The sequence below is a fragment of the Orycteropus afer genome, unplaced genomic scaffold, assembly GCF_000298275.1.
Source record: "Orycteropus afer afer isolate SDZICR_OR568_19922 unplaced genomic scaffold, OryAfe1.0 scaffold00113, whole genome shotgun sequence".
Classification (NCBI taxonomy): Eukaryota; Metazoa; Chordata; class Mammalia; order Tubulidentata; family Orycteropodidae; genus Orycteropus; species Orycteropus afer.
In genome coordinates, this window is record NW_006921700.1 from 4,017,491 (window position 1) to 4,043,060 (window position 25,570).

General features: G+C 50.1%; 1 protein-coding gene across 1 annotated transcript in view; it reads right to left on the minus strand.

The window, feature by feature from the left end:
* The window catches only part of CTIF (cap binding complex dependent translation initiation factor), a 303,014-nt gene that overhangs the window by 111,429 nt on the left and 166,015 nt on the right, over positions 1 to 25,570 (minus strand). Inside the window, exons 7-8 of the mRNA XM_007943827.2 lie at positions 19,011 to 19,497; positions 14,945 to 15,244 (exon numbers count right to left, since the gene is read on the minus strand). Coding sequence (XP_007942018.2) covers positions 14,945 to 15,244; positions 19,011 to 19,497 — 787 coding nt within the window. The remainder of the gene's footprint in view (positions 1 to 14,944; positions 15,245 to 19,010; positions 19,498 to 25,570) is intronic.

A 25,570-nucleotide genomic window follows, 5' to 3' on the forward strand; every position in this document is an offset into this window, starting at 1 on the left:
TTTCCCCACAGCTGGCCGGTGGCCATGTGCCCAGTTTCCCTTCTGGGACACAGACCATGCACCCTTGACTGGGGATGCCTGGCTCACCTGGGGGCTCTGGCTCAAGGATGCCTACTGACTTACCCTTCTAGAAGCTCTCAGAGCCCATCCCAGCACTTGCAGAAGGAAAGGAAACAGAGATAACCCAAACCAAAACCAGAATCGTTGCAGCTGAGCCAATTCTGATCATGGACTCGCGTGTTACAGGGCAGGACTGCTGCAGAGGGTTTCTTGGCCATAATCTTTATAGAAGCAGGTCACCAGGCCTTTCTTCCACAGTGTCACTGGGAACAGTGAGGAAGACGTAATCTCCCTACCAGCAAGACTGTGCCCAAGCGAAGAAACCTATTTCTGGCCCCTGGCATTTGGGGGTGGTGGCTGGAACGTCACTGTTTCATGTGCCCAGGGCTCCTGAGAGGAGGGTGTGGGAATGAGGACTGCCATTGCAGTTTAGGTGTTTGAGGGGACAGGCTGGAATCCTCTATATGGTTATTTACACATGAGACAACTGCAGTCACTTTAAAGCCCTGCTTCTCTAAGACTGTCCAAGCGTAACATCTGATAACCATCATATACATCTTCCTAAGGCATGGCTCCCTGGGTTATGCAGAGTCATGGACTCTATAGCTCAAGAACCATCAATGGCTCCCTAGGTCTTACTTCATAAAGTCCAAATGTCTCTCAGGCCCTGTCATAGCTTGAACTGTGTCCCTCCCCATCCTGCCCCCAAATATGTGTCAACTTGGCTGGGCCACAATTCTTAGTGTTTTGGCAGTTATGTTATGATATAATTTGACAGTTACATAATGATGTAATATGACACTTATGCAATGATGTAATCATCCCCCATGATGTGATCTGATGTGATCAGCATATCAGTTGTAAGGGGATTAGGGTGGGATGCAACATCCTTACTTAGGTCACAGCCCTGACATAAAGAAGACTTTTCCTGGAGTGTGGCCTGCACCACCTTTTATCTTACAAGAGATAAAAGGACAGAGAAGTGAGCAAAGGGAGAAGGGCCTGACTACTACCAAGAAGAAGAGCTGGGAGCAGAAGGCATCTTTTGAACCCAGGGTCCTTGGGCTGAGAACCTCTTAGACCCAGGGAAAGATTACCATCAAGACACATAGAGATGTCCAAAGGACCTTCCTCCAGAGCTGAGAGAGAAAACCTTCCCCGAGAGTGGGTGCCCTGAATTCAGATTTCTAGCTTCCTAAACTGTGAGAAAATAAATTTCTGTTTGTTAAAGCCACCCCCTTGTGGTATTTCTGTTATAGCAACACTAGATAGCTAAGATAGGCCCTTAGTGGATCTATCTTTGGGACTTCTTTGACTCTCAGCTTATGCTCTTGAGTCTAGGTGAGGCACTGTCCTCACCATCCCTCACATGCATCACCCCTCTGGGTCTTGGTTCATTACATTTTCCCATCAAAAATGTCCCTACCCCCCCCAAAAAAATGTCCTTCCCAGTGATGCTTAGACACCATGACAGACAGGCCAGCAATCTGCACATGTGAAGATGGTTGAAATGTCAAATGTCAAAGGAAAAAACAAAAACAAAAACTGCCCTTCCATCTCTCCCCCTCAGCGATCCCCATCCCCTGCCAGCACCTGCCCCGTCTTGCCTCACTAGGCCAGGACACACTGCTGGGCCCAGCCTCTAGGTTCCCCTGGCATTGACAGAGAGCACCCAACAGTCCACATGGGACCTTGCAAAGGTGCAGCCTAGAGAAGGAACCCTGGGTAACAACTCAAGACTTTTCCTTCCATTTGGAAGACTGACCCTCTGCTGTCCCCCTCCCTTGGTAGTGGCTTGGCTCCCTGAGGATCCAGGGCCATGGTGGTGAGCAGTTATATAACCCATAGGGAGATTTTTTCCACTGGCCCGGGCGGTGCCAGCTTTCCAGCGATGGCCAAGGCAGGTAGAGGCGCCCTGTCTGGGCCGGCCGTGCCTGGGCAGGGCCGAGATGCTGTGATCTGGAGCAGCTTAGCATAGCTCAGATTCCCAGCGGTGACGGCTGGGGGCCTGGCCTCCCTGCCTGGCTCTGGGAAGGAGGAGGAGGAGGAGTGTGCTGAGGGTGTTCAGCCAGCCAGCCAGGGGTGGCTCTCTGGGCCTGGGACACCCGAGCCGGCCTTCTCTGATAACCCACTTATCTGTGGGCCTGTGTTGGCGGCAAGGCAGCATCAGACAGGGAAGTACCCGGCCAAGTCCTATCAGGGGATTTAACAGGGAAAATGGAGCCGGCCTGGGGGGTGAGGGTGTGCAGGGAAGAGGACACAGCCTGGCAGAGACTTGGGGGATGGGGAGACAACTCCCTGACCTGGGGAGGGCTCCCTGGTCCAGGAGCAGAGGGAACAGAAGATCATGCCTCCTTCCTTGCCTTCACCATGGCCGATGGAGTTGCCACTCTTATCCACCCCACTGACCAGATGCTCCTGGGAAGCAGCTGGCTGACACCTGATGAACACCTACTGTGTGCTGGTATGAAGGAGGGACACCAAGATGACAGAGCCTGCTCCCAAGGTGCCTGGGGACATATGCCTCAGACAAAATCAAAAAACCAAACCCACTGCCATTGAGTCAATTTCAACTCACAGTGACCCCCATTGGGTTTTCAAGGTGGTAAATCTTTATGGAAGTTGATTTCCCTTCATCTTCCTTCCACACAGAGTGGCTGGTAGGTTTGAAAAGTCAACCTCCTGGTTAGCAGTCAAATGCCTTAGGCACTGTGCCACCAGAGACAGAAATTGAAGTAAGAGTCTGAGTCTAGAATACTCAGTGAAGGACACATGCAATAAATGTGAAAGGGTCGGGGAAGGACAGGCCCATGGTTAGGGGCAGTTAGGGAAGGCTCCCTGGAGGAGGCAGAACTCACCAGGAGGAAGGGAACCTGTTGCCATTGAGTTGACTCAGCAGCAACCCCATGTGTTTCAGAGTAGAACTGTGCTCTACAGGGTTTTCAATGGCTATCACCTTATGGATGTAGATCACCAGGCCTTTCCTCCTCTGCACCACTGAATGGATTTGAACCATCAACCTCTTAGTTAGTAGATAACTGAAAACTGTGAAGCATCTGCCAATCCTCAGGTCCTCTACAAGGACTCACTGCCTGCCTTTACTGTCCCAAATCTCACGGCCATGGGAATAAAGCGTGCTGCAAAGCCCAGGCAAAGGGTTACCTTTGGGCATGGACAATGGGAGAAGGCCCAGAGACAGTCAGCAAGGGCTGCTGTTCCTGCCCCAACTCCCTCCTTCCAGGCAGGGCACCTTCACTGACAGAGCAGCAGCTTGGCTCTGTTTGGGGGGTGACTTCCAAAGGCCATGTGGTTCAGTCCCCTGCTTGCTGATGAATGCCACCACCTCCCCTGGGCATAAGTGTCACCTAACAGGGAAGGGGCTAGAAGTAGGAAGAAACTAGCGAGTGGTCATAACGTGGGTCTAGGTTGTTCACATGATGTCGAGGAGCCCTGTCCACTTCCTTGCATCCCACTCTGCAGTTGGGGTTCCTGTTGGCCATCTGGAGGGGAGCTGGGAAGACCTCAGTCTCTCCCACAGTCCAGTCATCTTTACAGAGCAGAATCTGAGGGGAAGAGACGTGTTTTTGATGCTCACTAGCAGAGTCATTGGTGACGATGCTGGGTCCCCAGGGCCTGGGCTTTGCTGCCTCAGAGCAAGAAACCCTCTCTAGAGACTTGAGTTCAAGAACTTGAGCCAGGCCGTTGGCTCCCGACCACCCTGCTGACCTGACTCACAGAGCCATGAACCTGTCTTGCTTTTCCCCTGTCCACGCTCCTGTGCCCCTGGTGGGTCAGTGGTCATTTTTTACAGGAAACAGTGACTTCTGCCCAAGGGACCCATAGTCTTTGTGGATGGCTAGATTCTCTGAAGACTTCAGTAAACGCTAAGGGTTGCAAAAGTCAGGTACAGAAAGGCAATTTGGGCTTTCCCAAGAGCGGGCTTGGGTGGTGAGTTTTAGAGAATCACTATAGTCCAGAGGCAGGAGGCTGGGACCTGGCCTGGCAGAAGAGCCCCCAGGGCTCTGGGTGGCCAGACGGAGGTGGGGGCTGCTGGCTGTGAAGCGCTCAGCAGATGGCATGACTGGCGGCTGGGCAGGCTGCTGTCCTGGGTGCCTTCCAGGCCTGACTGAGGCTCAGTGATCACTTGCTTTCCTATTTTCAGACTCAAAGATGAAATGCTTTTTGTTTCCAGGTCACTAGGTGCTCCTGTCCCATGGAACATTCCAAAATTCCACAGAGGAAACCTTAGACTTAGCACTTTCAGAAGCTACCTTATCCCCCCACCCTTTTCCCCTACAAAAAAACAAAAGCAAACTCGGACAGCCAGAAGCCCTGGTCTAAATACTGACTTTGAGAGATCCCATCTGGGCCCTTGCATGAAAAAAGCCTTTGGCCCAAACTACCCCTCTGCACAAACTGAGGTAAGGGCACCAGAGGATTGGGCAAATTTAATGACACCATATGTAAACACCAGTGAACACAGACTAAGAGAGACCAGGAAGAAAGGTCTGGTGATTTATTTCCAAAACAACAGCCAATGAACACTCAGGGGTCAAAACAGTCAGATCTCATTGTGCATGGGGTCACCATGAGTGAGGGCTGACTTGAGGGCATCTAAGGACCACCACCACCACAGTGCATGGTACTAGCAGACGCTCAGTAACTGAGAGGAGGAAGTGAGGATGGGAAGAAATGAGGTAACATTCATGCATTCTGAACAAGTGGGGGCAAACGTGGCAGTGAGGCACCATGGTTCCCGCCCTCTCTGGCTTTGGTGGTGGGCTAAGGGAGCTGGGTCTGAGCCAGCCATGGGCTCTCCCCATCTGCCGGCTTCCCCTGGGATCTGGGGCAGGCATGCTGAGGGCTGCCGGTGCCGTCCTAGGGGCATGTGTGTGCCAGCTCTGCCTGCCTCTCATAGGGCATAGCCTTCAGACAGGATACGGCCGACTCCTAGGGGATGCTCTGCACCAGCTGACAGGTGGGCCAACGCTGTTTGGAAAACGAGACCTTTACAGGCTTCTGACATCACCCTGCAACCGGTGCATGGAGAAAGCTGCTTGCCGTGCCCTCCAGCCCCTCCTGATCTCTAGCCACCAGCAGCAGGAGTGGGTGTGGACATGGCCCAGGGCTTTTGCTCAGGCATCGGAATGCACAGGACAATGTGCTTCTATCCCTGGGCTGGCCTGGCTGGGCCAGCAGTAAAATTAGTTCACATGCCTGAAGTGCACATGGACTCAGCGAGGGTGTGCAGAGGGGAGGAGGAGAAGGTCTGGGAGGAGGGAGGGGTGCAAGGAGGAGGGCGGAGCCTCGGGAGTAATAGAGGGTCCTCCAGATAACGGCCAGTGAGAGGTGGAGGCGCTTCCTCGCACCCTCAGCTCTCCCCCACACTGCCATGGAGTCGATTCCCACTCATAGTGACCCCCATTGGGTTTCCAAGGTGGTCAATCTTTACAGAAGTAGACTACCCCATTTTCCTTCCACAGAGCGGATAATGGGTTTGAACCAACAACCTTCTGGTTAGCAGTCAAATGCCTTATGCACTATGCCACCAGAGCTCCCTCAGCTCTCCAGAGCCCAGAAAGCTCAGGCTTAGAGACTGCTGGAAAGCAATGGGATTATTCTGAAAGAGCTTTAAAATCCCCATGATGGCATCATGAGATAGATCCTTGGTTTTCCTAAGTTTCTTTCCTTGATGTTCTATTTGGGGGCATGGGAGCCACCTAGCCTCCTGACTTTGGGTAAGCCTTGTCACCTCGCTGAACCACCTTCCCCATCTGTAAACTCAAGGTAAGATTCCTGTCCTGGAACCTCAGAGGGGACTAGGGGAAGCTTCATGGCCATGCCCATGAAAGGGCTCAGAAGAGCTGAAAGGCCCATCAAACACGAGGAGCATTCAGACCCCAGACCGTGGCTCCCTCCTTCCCTCCACAGGCAGCCACTGAGCATCTACTGTGGACAAGGCACGATGCCAGGAGCTGGGACAGGCGACGCCTTAGCCACGATTCCTGCCTTCAAGGAATTTACAACTCAGAACTCCAAGAATCAATGCTAGCCCCTCTCCTCCTTCCCTCTGTCAAAGATAGGGGCTGGGATCTGCAAAAGTTTAGTAAACCAAACAAAAAAACAAAAACCAAGCCATAGAGTCGATTCCGATTTACAGTGCCACTACAGGATAGAGTAGAAGTGGCCCATAGGGTTTCCAAGGCCGTAAATCTTTACGGAAGCAGACTGCCAAACCTTTCTCCCATGGAGGGTTTGAACTGTGGACCTTTTGGTTAGTAGCTGAATGTCTTAACGACTGCAAATGGATGTTTGGTACAGAGGAACAAATTGTGATTCTCCTGAAACAATACAATCAGAGAGAAGGAGGCTTTCCCTTTAGGAGCAGAGTTAGAGGCATGGCCCGGACCCTCTTCCCAGAAACACTGGACCAGGAGAGAGGGTGAGGGAGTAGGAGAAACACAGCATGAGAGGCGCACAGAGGTGTCTCCCACAAGACCTAAACATAAACCCCACAATTACATTCTCTATAGGGGCAGCCAGAGGGTCCATGGGTGGCATAGCTTGTAGTTAGCTACTAACCCACTCATTGCCACTGAGATCATTCTGACTCACAGTGACCCTAAAGGACAGATGGAACTGCTCCAGCCCCTTGTTGTTGTTGTTGTTGTTGTTATGTGCCATTGAGTTGGCCCTGACTCATAGTGACCCCTCCTTGGGTTGCCCAGGCAGTATCACTACGGAGGTAGATTGCCCAACCTTCCTTCCGAGGGGTGGCTAGTGGGTTTGAACCTCCAGCCTTCTGGTTAGCAGTCAAGTGCCTTAGGCACTAGCTACCAGAGCTCCTACTCCAGCCCCATAGGGCTTCCAAAGCTGTAATCTTTACAGAAGCAGACTGCCTCATCTTTCTTCCTTGGAGAGGAGGTGGATTCACATTGCTGACTATTCAATTGGCAGCCAAGTGTTCAACCACTGAGGAACCAGGGCTCCTTACTACTAACCTAAAAGTTGGCAATTAGAATCCATCCAGCAGCGCCAGGGAAGAAAGTTCTGGCAACTTGAGTCCATAAAGATTACAGTCAATGAAACCCTATGGGGGTACCTTAAGTCAGAACTAACTTGACGGTAACAGTTTTTTTCTTTTTTTAAAATAGGAGTAGCCAGACCAGAATATCTTGAGTGCCCCTTCTGGGGCTAAAACCCACAGCTGAAATCAAGAGAGTCTCCAGGGGCCCCACCAAGCCCCCAGTCACGATTCCACTGAGTTTCTATGACTCCAAAGCCCCAAACACAGTTCGTGATGGTCAGCCAGCTAGAAGCGCACATGGGTTTATCTCTTTTCTAGCTATAGGTCAGCTTTTGGAGAGAGTGTCTTTTAGAAGGCGTTGGTGGTAAGCAATTTATTCTGAAATCTGGTCACATGCCAGATTCCGATTTTGTGTTGTCTTTTTACAACAGCCCTGCTGTGTTTATGACTTGGTTGAATATATATATATATTTTTTTCAAAAAAGGTATCACATCCTTCTGTTAGATGTGTTGTTAGTGATGGTTGCTAGGGAGAGCTGGGTCCAGTTACAGACACTGATGCCTGCTCTAATAATACTTCTTTCTGCATAGCTCAGATACGGACACCTCTTGGCTAAACAGGGCACACACATTTCATCAGAAGAGGGCTTGAACTTGCACTCCCCAAGCCTATCTCAGCAGAGACGCCCTGCCCTGGACAGCCTGGGGCGGGGGCCAGGCCGTGCTGGGCGGAGGGGCTCAGGCCTGGAATTCCTGTCATTCCGAAGGTCCCATAAAAAGAGGCTCTCCCATTCTTCACCTCTCCATGAAACTGGAGCCCTTCCCTTCCCCCTCCGCATGACTGGACTTTGACAGCACCACAATTCCCTGAGGAAGGTCAAAGGAGATTTTGGGCAACTTCTGTAGCCCAGGGGCCCTGGGCAGCCCACGTTCTCCTGGAAGTCAGACACGAATCAATATACATCATGTAGTCAGTATGTTGTTGTTAAGGATCTCTGGTGGTGAAGGCATTCGGCTGCTAACCAAAAGGTTGGCGGTTTGAACCCACCAGCTGCTCTGCGGGAGAAAGATGAGGCAACCTGATTCTGTAAAGATTACAACCTTGGAAACCCTATGGACAGTTCTACTCTGTCCTCTAGGGGCGCTGTGAGTCTACTGGCATTGGCTCGATGGCAGTGGGTTATTTTGGTGATGTTGTTGTTGTCAGTTACCACTTATTTGGCCCCTGACTCATGGAGACCCTGTGCACAATGGGATCAGGCCATTGTGACCCACAGGCTTTTCAGTGGCTGGATTTGGGAAGTACATTGCCAGGCCTTTCTCCCTCATCTCCTTAATCTGGACGCTCCATAGCAACACACAAGCCCCCACTGCAGAAGGGTGGTGGTCATGCACAAAGCATATGGGCTAGGCATCGTGAGGCGCACCGGCTAGGTATGGCGAGGCACACAGGCTAAGCACTGAACCCAGGCCTCCTGCCTGGTGGTGGTGTTGTTATGTGCCATCGAGTCGGACTTGACTCATAGTGACCCCTCCTTGAGTTTCTGAGGCAGTATCTCTACAGAAGTAGATTGCCCAACCTTCCTTCTGAGGAGTGGCTGGTGGGTTTGAACTGCCAGCCTTCTGGTTAGTAGTCAAGTGCCTCAGGCACTACTCTACCAGAGCTCCTGGCCTCCTGCCTAGAAGGGGAGAATTCTACCACCAAACTACCACTGCCCTGGTTGGTGCAGGTTCCTACAAACATCCTTCAGACTCGGGACTGCTGGACACGAGTGGAGTGAGGAAGTCTGAGTCCGGCCTGGCAGTGCGGGAGGCACTTTTCCTAAAACACGTGATGGCTACTCTGACAAATATCCAAGGCCAAGAAAAAGGAAAGGGAGTGGGGAAAGAAGAGAGCCTCAGTGCGAGCAGGAGCTGAGGAACGAGGGGGAGGGAGGGCATTCCAGGCTCCCCTGGATGGTGGAGATCCTCCAGGGAGGAGTCTCAGGGTGAAGTGGAGGGAGCAACAAAGGGCCCCGGGGATGGTCTAGACCAGCATCCTCACTGGACCGAGGGGAAACCGAGTCTGGCCAGGGGAAGTGATGGTCCCAGCAGCTGCTGTCTCCTGCTTTGGCACCCGCCCCCAGCTCACGAGCCAAGTCCTCCACGTGGCTCAGCATGGAGCCTGGCGCCTGGCACGTGCTTCCTGACTGGTTCAATGACAGGCAGAGCCAGCTGGTTCATAACGACAATGACAGCGCAGCCATGGTGTCTCCAGGAAAGCTCCCCAACAGTGGTTCTTATCCCTGGGTGCACCTTGGAATCAGCGGGGGTGGGGGGAGCTTTAGAAAAAGGATGTTGAGGCCCCAGGCCCTACCCCTAGAGTTTAACTCACCCGGTGGGGGTAGGGCCCTGTACTGGTATGTTTTCAAAGATGCTCAGGTGATTCCAAGGGACAGTGAGGTTGAGGATCACTGACTGGGAGAAAAGCCGGTGTCTGAAACTCTCTATTCCTGGGATGGATCCCCATTGCTGACAATCACAGTAATAAGAGACTGTGCCTCAGTTCACCCATCTTCAAAACAACACAACAGCCACAAACCAATAGTCATCCAATTCCTTGTTACTCAAAGAGTGGTGCCGGGACCACAACCTCAACATCAACAGAGGAGCTTGTTAGAAATGCAAATCTCAGGGCCTGCTCCAGAACTACTGGGTCAGAATCTGCATTTAAACCAGGTCCCATGTGATTCATATGCACATTAAAGTTTGAGACTAACCAAACTCACTGCCAGCCAATGGATTCTGACTCATAGTGACCCCACAGGGTTCCCAAATCTGTAAATCTATACAAAAGCGGAATGCCTCATCTTTCTCCCTCAGAGTGGCTGGTGGGTTTGAACCATCAGCCTTTTGTTTAGCAGTCCAATGCTTTAACCATGAAACCACCACAGGTCCTTAAAGTTTGAGAAGCACTGACTAAAGCTTACACACTTGGCACATGATAAACATTTGAGAAATGACTTCTTAATAAACAGAATTTCATTTATAAGGACACTACTATGAAAGGATGACTGCGATGAGGATGGTGCGTGACTGGGCAGTGTTTCATTCTGTTGTACGTATGGTTGCCGTGAGTTGGAGCCAACTCAACAGCATTTAACAACAACTATGAAAAGGGCCAAATCTAAAACAATAAGACTTGGTTTGGACATAAAGATTGAAGGCCACTTTTCAGCTGTGGGATTGGTGACAGGGGTCCACTGGGACCCCAGGGTCTCAAGCACTGTTGTTGCTCACAAGGGCAGTGTTTCTGGGTTCCTGGAGACAGCAGTGCTAAGTCAGGCTGGGAAGGGTTAAAAGAGGTTTGAATGACTCCTGACCCCCACTTTCCACTCCATGGAGGCTGTACCCTAGTTTGGCAGGTACCCTCAGACCTCCGCCACTTCAGAGCCCGCCCTTCTCCCCTCATGCTGCTGGCATCTATCACTGAAGGCCAGCAGTGCTAGACAGCTGCTGGGAGCCGTGTTCACGGCGCACTTCACACTCTGGTCCCTCCGCAGCCAGAATCACTAAGCTGGGTCTCCGGACTTGAGTGTGGTGGCAACAGCCAGACTTGGCAAAATAAGGGGCAACGCAGAGGCTGCACAATGAACCAGGGGCTGCCCAGGATCCAGGGCCAAGTAGGAGGGCCATGGCGGAAGCTGAGCATGTATCTTGGAGGGAGAGAAGGGAGGGAAAGGCTTTGAGGAGGGCAGGTGAACAGAGACAGCCCTGTGAGTGTCAGGGAGGCAACAGGCCGGCTGACCTGCTGTCTGTCCTCTTCCTTGCACCTCTTGGGTCTGGGTGGTGACTGGCTGTGAATCAGGCTACTCGGGAAGCCCTGCTCCAACCTGCTACCTCCTCGATACCAATACTGACAGGAGTAGCAGGGCCAAACGGGATAAGATGGCTGCCTCTGGGCCTTCCCAACAGAGGCCCCTAAGGGGCTGGGAAGCCTCATACCAGCTCATCAGCCTGCCTTTCCATGGGAGCCAAAGGGGCTTTGATCACCAGGAGGTCAGAGTGCCCAGTGGAGCCCTCCGGTTATACCCATAAGGGGCTCCCTACCCTGTTTACCAAGAAAGCTGAGGCTGTAGGTGGTAAAGAGGGTACAAGTGGTGTGGCCTATGTGGGACATTTAGATTGATAAACACTCAACACACAAATGTCACACCCAAGCAAATGGCAGCTCTGCCCCTGGGAGAAGGTGGCTGGGCTTCCCTGGAGCCGTGTATGCCTCTCAGGTCACTCCTGGCCCTGGCAGCATCTGTCCCCAGCAGCATCTGTCCCCAGGTCCATGGCCTGAGGAAGAAGGGGAGGAGGGCTTCTAGCACCTCCATGCGCAAACATCCACTCCTCCATGATCACTAGGGCCCTGCAGTGCGGGGCACATGCAGATGCAGGGACAGAGGGGAACAGAGCTGACTCTACCTCACAGTCCCCACAGGCTCCTGGGGGAGGGAGGCAGGCAGGTGGGCCACAACCCGTGCACGTATGTCACACAGCAGATGTCCACATCCCTCACTACACTGAAGCTTCCTGAGGGCAAGGCTGTGTTTGCTTCCTGACCATGCATCTTCAGCCCAGGCCTAGTGTCAGTCATGTGGCAGATATTGGTAAATCCTTGTTGAGTGACTGCACATTTGTGGGCTACAGGGTGACAGGGGCTGGGACAGGAGAAGGACACAATGCTGAGGGAGCACAAGGGTGTCACAGATGGCTCTGGGACACGACACCCGAGCTGTGACTGAAGCCCGAGTGTGAGCTGTCTGGGAGAGGGATTCCAATACTCTAGGCAGGTGAGCCTGTCCAATCAGGGTGCAGCTGCACGTCCAGCCTATGGGAGGGCACAGTGTAGAGAGGGACATGGGAGTGACAGTTCTCCTCTTTCCCAAGACAAGGTGGCACCAGGAAGGCTAGGTTTCATGGGCTGGCCGCCAAAGCCTATGTCACTCACGTTATCCCTAAAGTCTGGATGGTACAACTATTGAGCCATGGTATGAGGTAAGCAGGTGTCTGAGGACTAAGAAGGCCAGGACTGTTGCAGGCCTAGAGTAGGGCCCAGTGAGACTAAGGAAGAGGAGGCTCACGTGGGGTCACTCACACCCCTTCCCAACACCTAACTCATCTCCAGCAACACAACATTGTAAGGGCCACTGCTCTGGGCTGGCACTGAGCCGCTGGCAGCTTTCCCAGTGGGCACTACAGAGGCAAAGCTCCAAGGCATGGTGGCTGCGCAGCCCTGGTGCACCACCTAGGATTCTGGCCCCTCCCGCCTCTCCCCCTCCGTGTGAGCCTGCCTCTTGCAATGTGAGCCCTCCCCTGGCCAGCCCCATGCTTCCCCAGCTTCCAGGCCCTGATCGGGTTCCCATTCCTGGACCGCCCGCGCCCCCCTGGTGACGAATTCCCGCATTACCTGAGGGATTTGCACATTGGGCATGTGCCTGTGGGTCGGAATGTCCTGGGAGAGTGCGGAGGGTGGCTGTGGGAGAGGCCTGTTGGCCACGTCCCGCTCGGCCTGGGGGACCGACCTTCAGCCTTGGCTTTCGTGTTTTTTAGAGAAGGGCCAGGATGGGACAAGATTTCTAGACAATGGTTGCCAGACTCCAAATGACTACCCAGAGCCAGTGGCGGAGACACACAAGGTTGTGTAGGAGGTGTGTCCAGCCGGGGCTGCTGGCTGCAGGGCCTGCCCTGGAGTTCCCTCGCCAGGTGTGTCTTCCCACAACCTGTGCTGAAAGTGACGCTGCCCACAAGTATCCGGTGGAGCATCCCCCACCAGCTCTGGGCAGTGGTCAGCCACAAAAGGGGTTCCATGGCCCTAGACCCACTGCTCAATCAGCCAGCAAGCAAACGGGCATCAGAATGGCTGCAAGACGTCCCAGAAGGAAGGGAGCTTGTCTGGCTGTTTTAATTCAGCAAAGGCCTCTTTTATCCACCAGCTAATAACGTTTTGTGGAGTCAGTGTGGTGAGGGACACAGTTTTGCAAACACCAGGGTAGGGAAACCAGGGCTCTAGGCCTATTCAGCCGCTGCTCCTCCTCAGAGCTTTCAGGGAAAGAGGGCAAAGCACGTGGCTGGGATGGTAAAGATTAGGGCGACCATAAACCAAAGCCAACCCATTGCCATCAAGTTGATTCTGACTTCTGGCAACCCCACGTATTAGAGGAGGAGTGAGCTCCATAGGGTTTTCTGGGCTATGATCTTTACAGAAACCCTTTAAAGGAAGCCTGGTGGTGCAACAGCTAAGCTGGGCTACCAACTAAAAGGCTGGCAGTTTGAACTCACCCAGCAGCTCTGTAGGAGAAAAGACATGGCAATCTGCTTGTAAAGGTGATGGGCTAGAAGATCGTAGGGGGCAGCTCTACTCTGACATGCGGGGTCCCTATGATTAGGAACAACTTGATGGCACCTAACAACAACAATCTCTAGGGAAGCAGATTGTCAGGCCTTTCTTCCCCAGCACCATTGGCTGGGTTCGAACCTTCAGGTTAGCAGTTGAGCACAAACCACTTGTGTCCCCCAGGAACCTAGGGTGACTATATCAAACCCCAAACCCACTGCCATTGAGTTGATTCCAACTCACAGTGACTCCCATTGGGTTTCCAAGGCATTAAATCTGTAGGGAAGTAGATTGCCCAGTCTTCCTTCTGCAGAGTGATTGGTGGGTTTGAACTACCAACCTTCTGGTTAGCAGTCAGATGCCTTAGGCACTGTGCTAGGCCTGCTTTATTGGGATGGTCTGGGTTCATGCCTGCTATCTAGGTGTGACTGTTGATGCAGCTCCTTGGACTCTCAGAGGTTTCCTGGTTGTACAGTAAATCAGATGGTCCCCAATGAAGACAGGCCTGCAGGTAGTCTCTCCCAGCTCTGAAGCCCAACTTTCACCTCATAACTTCCAAGCCACCTCTTACCTCACCTTGACTGAGAACTCAACTTGTATTTCAAGTAGCCTCTAAAGTACCAAGTAGGTATAGAGATGACTGTCCCACAGCCAGGAGTCTCCAAGGATGGCCTGGGTACCTGGTGTGGCTGCTAGGCCATGCCTCCTGCCACCCTTCCTTGATGCCACCAGCTCTGGGGCCACAGGTTCATGTGCTCCCCATTATGAAATGGAATGTGCTGGGCTCAGTCTAATGCATACCCCCACCCCTACCACAAACTCAAATCAGTAAAATCACCAGTGGATGCTGGTCTAAGTGGAGGAAGACAGGGGAAGGAGAGCAGAGAAGCTTTCTGGGGTGAAGGGATTTTTGAGTGAAAAAGTACCAAGGAACAAGACCACCTTGGATTGCCGCACTTTCCCTCTGTCCTCAAAGTGGTTTCAGGAACCATGGCATACAGGCCAGCAGACCATGCCCTTCCTGCACTCATACCTTTCTGCTCAAGTATTAGCTACAACCATCTCAGGACCAGCTACAACCAACTGTACAACCTCTAAAGTTTGGGATATTGTTCTGGGGTGGATGAGGAAAGGACAAGTCACAGCACAGAGAAGTCCACAGTAATCCATGTCGGTTCAGGCGATGGAGAGGTCAGAGCACAGAACTAAGACCGAGATGCAGTCCTCTTATCATGAAAACAGCAGGAACGGCTGGTTAAACATAAAGCACCTATAAAATTATATCGGTCCATCGTAACCATGGAGCACTCACACAAACACACACAAATCCAGCCCTCATCCCTTGCCCCTTGAGTGCCTTTTTATTTGCTATAATTAATTGGGCAAGGGTGGAACTCGGTAAAAGCTCAGCTGCGGTCAGAATCGACAGCCTTCGCTCTAGCAATAACCCACCGACGGGGAGGGGCTGGCGGCAGCTGTTGGTGTCAGGTTACCTGAAGCATGTTCAGGAGCAGGCTCCGGAACTTGGTCCCCTCCACCATGAAGAGTGCCATCTTGTCGCAGAGCTTGGCGGCCGTGAAGGCGAAGCTACGGTCCGACACGGCCTTCTGGTAGATGGTCCGCACGATCTCCCCCAGCATCTCCTCCGAGTTGGTGGAGTTCTGGGCCTCCTCCATGAAGGTGGTGAGCTTGGCGTCCACGTCACTGCTGTTGTTCCTCATGCTGTTCAGGATCTCAATCAGCTTGTCCATCTTGTTCTGCTGTGGGCTGGTCGTCTCCACGGTCACTTCATCCTGGGGTGGGAGACAAACCCAGCCACGCCTGAGTGAAGCCAAGGTTTCCGCAGGGCAGTGGCTTGGGGGAGGGAGGGCTGCCACCCCTAGAACTACCTAGTCCTACCTGTCTGACGCCCAAAGTCTGATTCCTCTGCGGCTGCTTACATCCACCAGGACCTCTCATGTCCCTAAGGCTCTCTGATAACCTTTTTCTCAGCACCTATGACATCCTGGGGGTCCCAGAGTCATGCAAATGGTTAACACACTGGGCTTAGAACTGAAAGGTTGGAGGTCTAAGTCCATCCAGAGGTGCCTTGGGAGAAAGGCCTGGCAATCAGTTTCCAAAAAAGTAGCCACTGGAAACGCTATGGAGCACAGCTCTACTCTGACACACATGGGGTTGCCATGAGTCAAACTGACTTGATGACAACTGGTACTGATACTGACATCCTGGGCTGACACCTCTTGTGAGTTCTAGCTTTTACCCCGATTCTCATGTACATTGGCTTTGTTTTGATTTATTTGTCTACTAACTGTCTTAATCTAGAAATGATTTAATGATGCTTACAAAAGATGAACTAAGATAATAAATAAGGAATTGGGCAAAGAGAAAGTGAAGGTAGGAAGACTTGAGTCAGGAAGATGGTGGTATCCAAAATGCCTGCTCTGTTGGTGAGAGTGGCCCATGGAGCAGTTCCCTTGTCCTCCAGACCCCTCAGCCCATGGCTGGCTGTGTGTTCTGAGTGTAGGTTCCATGTGAACACAGCACTGGTTTTGAGTCCAATGGAGACTGTGCCAGTCAGCTATACCTGAATGCCAAGGAATTCCCAGTGTACCACTAAACAGTTGGCATTTCCGGGAGGGAAATTTTAGACAAAAAATCCTATACCCCTGTGAAGTTTGACAGCAACTGGGACCAGATCAAGGCCTGGAGAAGGAACAAAATGGCATCTGACAGTCTCAGAATATTCCAACACAATAGATTGGTGGCCATGAATATAATCTAGCTTAACTGATGGGATGTGAGCTCAGGGTGGGAAAGGCAGGATCAGGGTGACAAAATGAAGTCCTGGGTTTGCCCTGAGTTCTAACAAGAGGAGCTCTGGGCTGGGAGGCAGCAGAGTCAGGCTCTGGACCCTGCTCTCCGCCTCTTGTCCTGTGGCTTTGGGCAAGTGGTTTCACTTCCCTACTAACACAAGAAGGATAGACTAGAAGATTGATACTGTTCCCCAAGTCTGACAAGTATTGGGTTGAGTTTCAAAAGCAACTGGTCTCTCAAGTGAGAACTGAATCTTAAGTAAGGGTTGAATCTTGGATGTCCTGTTCCTTCTCCCAATTCCCTCAAATGCATCCTCCTTTCCAAGGAAGGCTAGTCTGATTCCTTAAATTGGTTGACAAGATACAACTTCCTGCCCCATAGATATCTAATATTTTACCTGTTTCTTAAATAGGGGAAGGGAAGTGCTACTCTCCTTGATGAAAACACTGCTTGGATGGGGCTGGTGACATGTTTGTCCCCAGGGCTCATCCTGTGTGGGGTGGGCAGCCAGCAGATTGGAGGGGGACCTAGCCTGAGCCTCAGCCTGGTCCATGAGTCCAGGAGGTCTCATCTGAGGGGAGTGCTTGAAATGGATATGTGGGTGCTATGATCTACCTTCTCCATTCTACGTCCAACCCTGCTCTGACCATCTGTTTCATAGACGGTTCCAAGGCAGGAACAATAGCCCGTACCCACAAGGGTCTTCACAAATGTTATCTCATTCAGTCTTCATAATATCCCTTCAAGGTGGGTAGTATTGCACCCATTTTACAGGTGAGGAAACTGAGGCTCAGAGAGGTGAGGTTACTTTCTCAAGGTCCCCACGCCAGTCAGAGGCAGAATGAGGACTAAGCCCGGGACTCTAAAGCCCAGGTTGTTTCCACTCTGAGGTTCCACAGTGGTTCCATTTAGTAGAACTCAAGAAGAACTTAACAGTCTTCTTCCCCTAGCCAGGCTACAGCAACCTGTCTTGGAGGCTCTGCAGGCAGAGATCACACAGTGGTCATTGGGAGGGGACCTCTTCCTGGTTCCCACATCTGGGATGTAAAGAAATAAATGAGATGTTTCTTTGGACCACACAGCTGCTTGGCCCATGGGGGCACAGGGGCAGCCTTCAGACAGAAGCACGTCCTGGGGGCTTAGGGATGTGGAGGACAACAAGAGCATCATTTCAGCTTTAATAACTGACTTGGGGACCAGGTTTGCTGGTCTGATAGACGCTGAGACTATGGCCCCTAGCTGCCCTTCAGGTCTGGAATTGAATCCACTCCTGTGGCTTCCAGCCAAACAAAAGACAGGCATATGGGCTGAAGATTTACATTAGGTAGATACACTCCTTGGAGAGATCAATCACGGGAGAACAGAAGGGCTGTGTATGCACAGGGAGACAGCTTGGGGGGCAGGAGTGCATGGGAGGGAAGGACACAGGGAAGAGATGACTATGGGGAGGAAATGGGAGGGGAGCTGTTGCATTGTGGGAAATTGTAGTTAATGTCATGAGACAAAGTGTATGTGAACTGCTGTATGGAAAATTAATTTGCTCTGTAAACTTTCACCCAAATCACAATTTAAAAAAAAAAAAAAAAAGACTAATTAAGAAAAAAAGAACTGACTTGGAAAGTGCTCTGACCTGCTTTGTCCTACCTGAGTGTGGACCTTGGGCCTGGCCTTCAGGGTGAAAGTTGAGAAAGCAGTGGAGAGACAGACAGGATAGTTGGGTGGGAGGAGAATGGGGACAGACTCAGAACACCAAGCTCTACGGAAGACCCAGAATGAAGACTGCTGGCTCTGCCCACTGTGTGAGAACGCTGTGGGGAAGTCTGTCTTTCTCCAAGGTGACATTGGTGTCAGGGGTCTGGGGGGATGCTAGGCTGAGCTTGGGTGCTAGGACTTTATGCTGGAAATGACAGTTCCTCACCCTTTTCTGGAGGTGAGGCAGCTGCTCCTGAGGAGGGGCCATCGCCTCTGAAGCTCTGAGCCAGGCTATAGAGACCAGGGCCAGTATTAAGGTAGGGAAACAAGGCTCCTGGGGAGCCAGATTTAAGGAGGCTCTCACTCTTGGGGGTGTGCAAGGGCAGGGTCACCTTTGCATGATGCTGACAGGGAGCAAGTACCTCCTTAAAGTTTGCACCCTAGGCCCCTCACTTGTATCTAGACACTGGGTGATGTGGCCCAGGGATGAGGGAGGGAAAGGACAAGGTGAAGGTCAAGCTGCTTTTGCTCTGCCCAGCTCACCTGTGCTCCCATCCTAGCAGGGCCCAGAGCCAAGATGGTACTGACTTCGGGGAGAAGCATCTGCCCTTACTTCATAGGCCTAGTGCTGCCCTCAAGTATCCTTGAGTGCCACCAGGGCAGAGTCTGACCCGAGAAAAGGCTCTGGAGGACAACAGGTCTTCCCCGTACCTCTCCTATCATCCCTTAAACATGGTACCCCTTTCTTTCCTCCCTTCTCAGGACCGTCTTGGGCCTCTTGGGGAACCAGGCGGTAAGGAGCTGTTATCAAGGAGCCGGAATGTGCTAGAAGGTGTCACACACACTCTGGTCCTTGGCCAGCCCTCTGGCAGTCCAGTGGCATGTAAGACAGAGGCGTCCACATAGCCCCCCCTGGGGCCCCCTGCTTCCCTCCAAATAGCTCCCCAGGCCCTCAAACCCTCCAGGCCCCACCCCAAGCCCACCTAACAAAATGCCTACCTCTCGGCTGTCCTCCCCGGTGCAAGACAACAACTGAAATTCAATTACCGGTACCTTTTCCTTTAGCCTTCGCCGCAGCCTGTCTTTGGAAGACTGGAGCAGGGTGATTTTGGGCCGCTCCCCGATGCGCTCGGGAATAACACTGTCTTTACGCTTTGTCTCGGCCTCGGACCCCCCTGGCTGCTGTAGGGGCAGCCGCTCGGGAGCCACAGGGGCTAGGGCCTCAGGACTGCGGGGGATCTCGAGGGCACCGTGCCCTGTGTCCCCCGGGGCGTCCTCGAGTTTTGGGCCCTCGATGGTCACGGTCTCTTTGGCATTGCGGTGGGCACCTGCCTCCCCCTTGTCGCCAGGTGGGTGCTTCATGTTGTTGTGGTGCCAGCGCCGGTTCTGGCTGTAGCCATGGTGGGTGGGCCTCCCTGAGGGGTGGGGTGCTGAGCCCCCCTGGTAGGATTTCTGGTGGTCCCTGTTGTGTTTGGCACTGCCCGGCTGGTGATCGCCATGCTGTTGGGGCTTGTTCCCTCCTGGAGGTCTCTGCTGCCGTCTGCAAACCAAGAGGAAGAGACAGAGAGGAGGTCACGGGGCACAGAGATGTGCTGGAAGTGGGGGTGGTGGTCAGAGTCCCTGTATCCGAGCACAGAACAGGAATTCACTGATGTGTTCATTCATTCATTCTTTCAACAAATACTGAGTGCCTACTATGTGCCAAAGGAGCCCTGATGGCACTGAAAGGTTGGTGGTTCAAAGCCACCTAGCGGCTCTGCCAGAAAAAGACCTGGAAACCCGCTCTGTAAAGATTACAGCCTAGAAAATCCTATGGCGACTTCTACTCTGTCCCATGAGAGTATGAGTCAGAATCTCAATGACATCCAGCAATTCTGGCAGAGTCCATGACAGTGGCCCTGGGGGTACAGCAGGGAGTAAGGCAGGAAGGCAGGTCCCTGATTTGTGAAGACTCAGGTCAATCCTTCACTTAGAATACGTATTCTATTCACTTATTAAAATATGCTCTGTAGTATTAAACTACACTTATTATTGAAATACACTATATTATTGAAATACCCTTATTAAAACACTTGTTAAAAGGAGCTCTGGTGGCATAGTGCCTAAGGCACATGACTCCTAAGAAGAAGGTTGGCGTTTCAAACCCACTTGACACTCCATGGAAGGAAGACTGGGCAATCTACTTCTGTAAAGATTTACTGCCTCGGAAACCCAAAAGAGGTCGCTACGAGTCAGAATTGACTCGATGGCAGTGGGTTTTATTAAAATACACATGAGTATATGCACAGAAAACAAAATGAAAAAGATACACAAGATTACGCAATGAACTCTCCCGCCTCTGTCCCCAGCTACCAGTTAGGTCCTCCTGAGGCAATAATGACCACTGGGTGAAGCTTCCAGACGTTCTAACATGTTCAAGCAAAGATGTATACACAGACTCAACTCTCCCAACGATGACCCTGGTCATGACTTTTCATCACAAAGGCTCTTAAAAAGCAATCCACTTTTCAAAACATTTCTTTTTTTGGTACATTGACAATTTTACCCAACAACCCACTAAATAAATATGCTATTACCAAAACTCCAAACCAAACTTACTGCCATTGAGTCAACTCTGACTCATAGTGACCCCCATAGGATTTCCAAGGCTGTAAATCTTTATGGAAGCAGACTGTCTCATCTTCCGCAGAGAGGTGGGTGGGTTCAGACCACTGACTTGCTGTTAGCCAAATGCCTTAATCACTACACCACCAGACCTCCTCAAATAAATATGCCATAGCAAGAAAAAAAAAAAAAAAAGAAAGAAAGAAAGAAAGAAAGAAAGAAAGAAAGAAACAAAAACAGACTCTTAGCGACCCTTGTTGGGTTTCCAAGGCTGTAAATCTTTACGGAAGTAGACCGCCCCATCTTCCTTCTGAAATATGCTATAAACAAACCAAAACCAAATTCACTGCTGTAGAGTCGGATCTGACTCATAGCGACCCCTCCTTGGGTTTTCGAGGCAGTATCACTATGGAAGTAGATTGCCTAACCTTCCTTCAGAGGCGTGGCTGGTGGGTTTGAACCACCAGCCTTCTGGTTAGCAGTCAAATGCCTTAGGCACTAGGCCACTGGAGTGATATTTCAATATTATGGTGTTAGGCAAAGACAGATTTGCCAATTTATTTGATGTAACACTTGCTGAGCAGAGAACATCACATGGAATGAATCTGAATTGCACATCAAGGGGCGAACCCCAAAGGCTTTGATCTGTGCAGCGAGCCAGGGAGAAGGAAGGGCTGTTTGTGACCCATCAGACTGCTGTATACAAGGGTGGCTTCCCTGGCACACAAAACACTCTGGGCTTACCCTTTATCTTACCCTCAAGGTGCTGACTACGCCATAACTTAACATGAAGTGCAGTTGGAGTGCAGGATTACCACGAGCCCCCCAAAAGTTGTGAAGTTGGTGAAGGAAATTTGCAGAAAGAAGACTTTACCTTCTAAAGAATGAGCCCTCACACCCTCCTCCATAAGCCATCCCTTTGGAGGGTACAGTGGACTTCCATTGCACTGCATTTTATGAACAAGCTGGGTTTACTGACTTTCAAATTGTTGTTTATTATTTACATGAACTTGGTTTCATTGTTTGCTTAATATTTTTCATCTGTGGAAATGGAGGGTACCTTAAGTTGGGGTTAAACTCATAATTTTCCCCTTAAAAGGAAGAACAATTTTTTTCCATTGAAAAGCTTCCCACTTAGTGGCTTTGTTATTTGTTAGTTGCCGTTGATTCTGATTTACGGCGACCCCGTGTGTGCAGAGCAGAAGTGCATCGTAGTGTTTTCAAGGCTGTGAATTTTCAGACGCTGATTGCCAGGCTGTCTTCTGAAGCACCTTTGGATGAGTTTGAACTGCCATCCTTTGGGCTAGTAGTCAAGTGTTTAACCGTTTGCGTCTCCTAACCAAACCAAAAACCAAACTCACTGCTGTCGAGTCGAACCCAACTCATAGCGACCCCTCCGTGGGTTTCTGAGGCGGTATCACTATAGAAGTAGATTATCTAACCTTCCTTCTGAGGTGTCTGGTGGGTTTGAACCGCCAGCCTTCTGGTTAGCAGTCAGATGCCTTAGGCACTATGCTACCAGACCTTCTGTGTCTCATAGGGACCCAAATAAATTTTTATTTACATTCAAAAGCTTTGCACTTAGTGGCAGAGTTTGCAGAAATGAACTAAAGAAGCTAAGTGAGTCTTGTTTTCACAGAGATGGTAACATGTAACACTCATCACATCATACAGTAGGAGTAGCAATTAGTATATTGTGGAGGGAAATACGCAATTTATTTAAAAAACTTCTAAATATGAGAACCATTTGATGTAGTGATTCCACTTGCGGCAGTTTATCCAAAGGAAATAACCAAGAACGTGCACAGAGATTTAAGTACAAAGATGTGCATGACAGTGGGAACTGAATGCAGAGCAGTTAGGGACACGGCAAAGGGTCCACTCTTGTTGATGGGAGAAGACACAACTCATAACATGGAATGTGGTGGCACTTCTTAAGAGAAGAGTTTATATGCATAGGAAAATATAGAAGGATATACACTCAATGCTAACTGTGGTGATCTCTGGGTGATGGGACGAAGACCGTTACTTTCTTCTTTTTATTTGTGCTTTGTAAATGAAAGTGCATTTTTTTTTAAATAAACTTTTTTTTTCTCCTCCTGAAATAATACAGCATAATCCCTCATATTCTTTACCCAGTGTTCCTCCATGGTAACATCTTACATCTCTTTGAGTCGGAATCAACTTGACGCAAAGGGAATCTTACACAGCTATCACCTCACGTATCTCTTAGGCTGCCCATTTATACTCACATCCTCTTCTCTCCCTCCTCTCCCCTCCATGCTGTTGTTAAGCCCATCCACTGACTTTTTCATTTCAGTTACTATACTTTTCAATTCTAAAATTTCTATTTGGTTCTTCTTTACATCTTCTATTTCTTTGTTTAGATCTATTTTTCTCATGTGTTTCAAGTGTGTTCCTAATTGTTCTCCTACGCACTTTTATGACCAAAATGTAAAAACCAAACTCACTACCATTGAGTTGATTCCAACTCACAGCAACCCCCACTGGGTTTCCGAGGCAGTAAATCTTTATGGAAGTAGATTGCCCCATCTTCCTTCTACGGAGCAGTGGGTGGGTTTGAACTGCCAACCTTCTGATTAGCAGTGAAATGCCTTAGGCACTATGCCACCAGAACCATTTTTTCTTATGACAGCTGCTTTAAAATCATTGTCAGATGATACCAACATCTCTGTCATTTCAGTGTTGACAACTGCAGATTGTCTTTTTTCTTTCGGTTTAAGATACCCCTGATTTTTAAATAGATGATATCTATCTATCTATTTACTTAACTGTGGTGAAAATGTACACAAAAAAATCATTCAGCAATTCCACAAGTGCTACATGTATAATTCAGTGACACTGATCGCATTCTTCATGTCGTACAACCATCATTACTGTGCTTTTCCAAATTATTCCACCACCATTAACATAAACTCCATGCTCCCTAAGCAAAAATGTCCCCCTTTCCCCTCTCTCCCATTCCAGCAACCACTAATAATCTTTGGTTTCTATATATTTGCTTATTTCATGTAACTGAGATCATACGGTATCTGTCCCTTCATGGCTGATTTCATTCAGCATAGTATTTTCAAGGTTCCTCCATGTTGTAGCTTTCTTCAGGACTTTATTTCTCTTGATGGCTGAATAACAGTCCATTGTATGCCTATACCACATCTTGTTTATCCATTCATCTGTTGGTGGACATTTTGGTTGTTTCCACATTCTGGTGAGTGTGAAAAGTGCTGCAATGAACACTGGTATAGAGGTTTCAGTTTGTGTTCCTACTTTCACTTCTTCTGGGTATATACCTAGGATTGAGCGAGATCCCCCTGATTTTTGGTATGACAAGAGGTCTGGGTATTATGGATGTTTGTGGTATTATGTTATGAAACCCTGGACTTAATTCAACTGTTTCAGCTGGCTTCCCTCTGACCCTGTTTCAACAGTGGAAAGGGGGGGATGCTGACTTGTTATTTGCAGAAAGAGGGTAGGCATTCCATATTGGGACTAGTTTGACTTCCAAAGGGAGTTCTTCATTAATTCTGAGCAGGGATGGGAGTTCAAAGGCTCCACCTGGCTGCTCTCACATCATCCTGGCTGGGATGTTGGGGTATCATCAAAGCTGGCAAGAGTGGAAATCTAGACTCCTTGCTGAAGCTTTGGGAGTATGGGTAGAGTGGGGCCACTGTTTTATCTGTGGTGTTTGGCTGGAGTAGAGCAGTTATTGTCTAAAAATTTTCTGCTGTGCTAGGCTGCCCCTTTCCTGGTCCTTGGACTAGAGAAAACAGGCTTTCATTGGGGTGTTTCTTTTGCCTGTTGGCCTTGAGGGCTGCTGGCCTCCTTAGTTCCAAGACTGAGACATAAGAGGCAGAAAGAAAACCCAGGAAACTCACCACAATGTTGTTCCTCAAGTCCTGTGGTCCTAGCCATTCTCCCCACCTATCAGAAACTTCTTATGTCTGTTTTACACATAATGGCTAGGGTTTTGAGTTGTTGATATTTATTTATTTATTTAAAAAATTGTTATTTGGGTGAAAGTTTACAGAGCAAATTCATTTTTCACATAGCAGTTCATAACTATTTTGTCTCATGACATTGATTGCAATTCCCCACAATACAACAGCTCTTTTCCCACTTCCTCCCTGTAGTTACCTCTTCCCTGTGTCCTTTCCTCACATGCACTCCTGCTCCCCTAGCTGTCTTCCTGTGAAAACACTGCCTTTGGTTCTTCCATGATTGATCACTCTAAGTAGTATATCTACTCAATGTAAATGTTCAGCCCATATGCCTGCCTATTGTTTGGCTAGAAGCCATGGGAGTGAGTACAATTCCAGACCTCAAGGGTAACTAGGGGCCATAGTTTCAGGGGTCTCACCAGGCTCTATCAGACCAGCAAGCCTGGTCTTTCTTTTTTTTAATGACTTTGAGTTTTGTTCCATATTGTTCTCCTACTCTATCCAGGATCTCCTGCACCAATCACTCTCTGAGTGGTTGATAGTGGTAGTCGGGCACCATCTAGTTCTTCCAGTCTTGTGGTCATATAGGGTGAGGATTGCACAGTCTATCAGTTCCTTGGACTAATTGTTTCTATGTGTGTCTGTTTTTCTTCATTCTTCCTTGCTCTGGAGAGACTCATTATTGCATCTTAGATGGCTGATTGCAAGCTTTGAAGATCCCAGTTGCTCCACATCAAAGTAGGACGTAGAAAAATGTTTATGTGTAATATGTTATGCCAATTGAGCTTGATGTCCCTGCAACCATGGTCCCCAGCACACAGGTCCAATTGAGTTGTCCATATTTATTTCAATGATTGAAGAGTCATTAGAAAAGTATCTGCAAAAGCCTGGAACACTGAGTTGGCTCCCATTAACTGGGTCTTCCCTGGAACACATAAACACTGATATCCTAGGCTTTGTTGTTATTGTTGTTGTGTGCCGTCGAGTCAGACCCAACTCATAGCAACCCCTCCTTGGGTTTCCGAGGCAGTATCACTACGGAGGTAGATC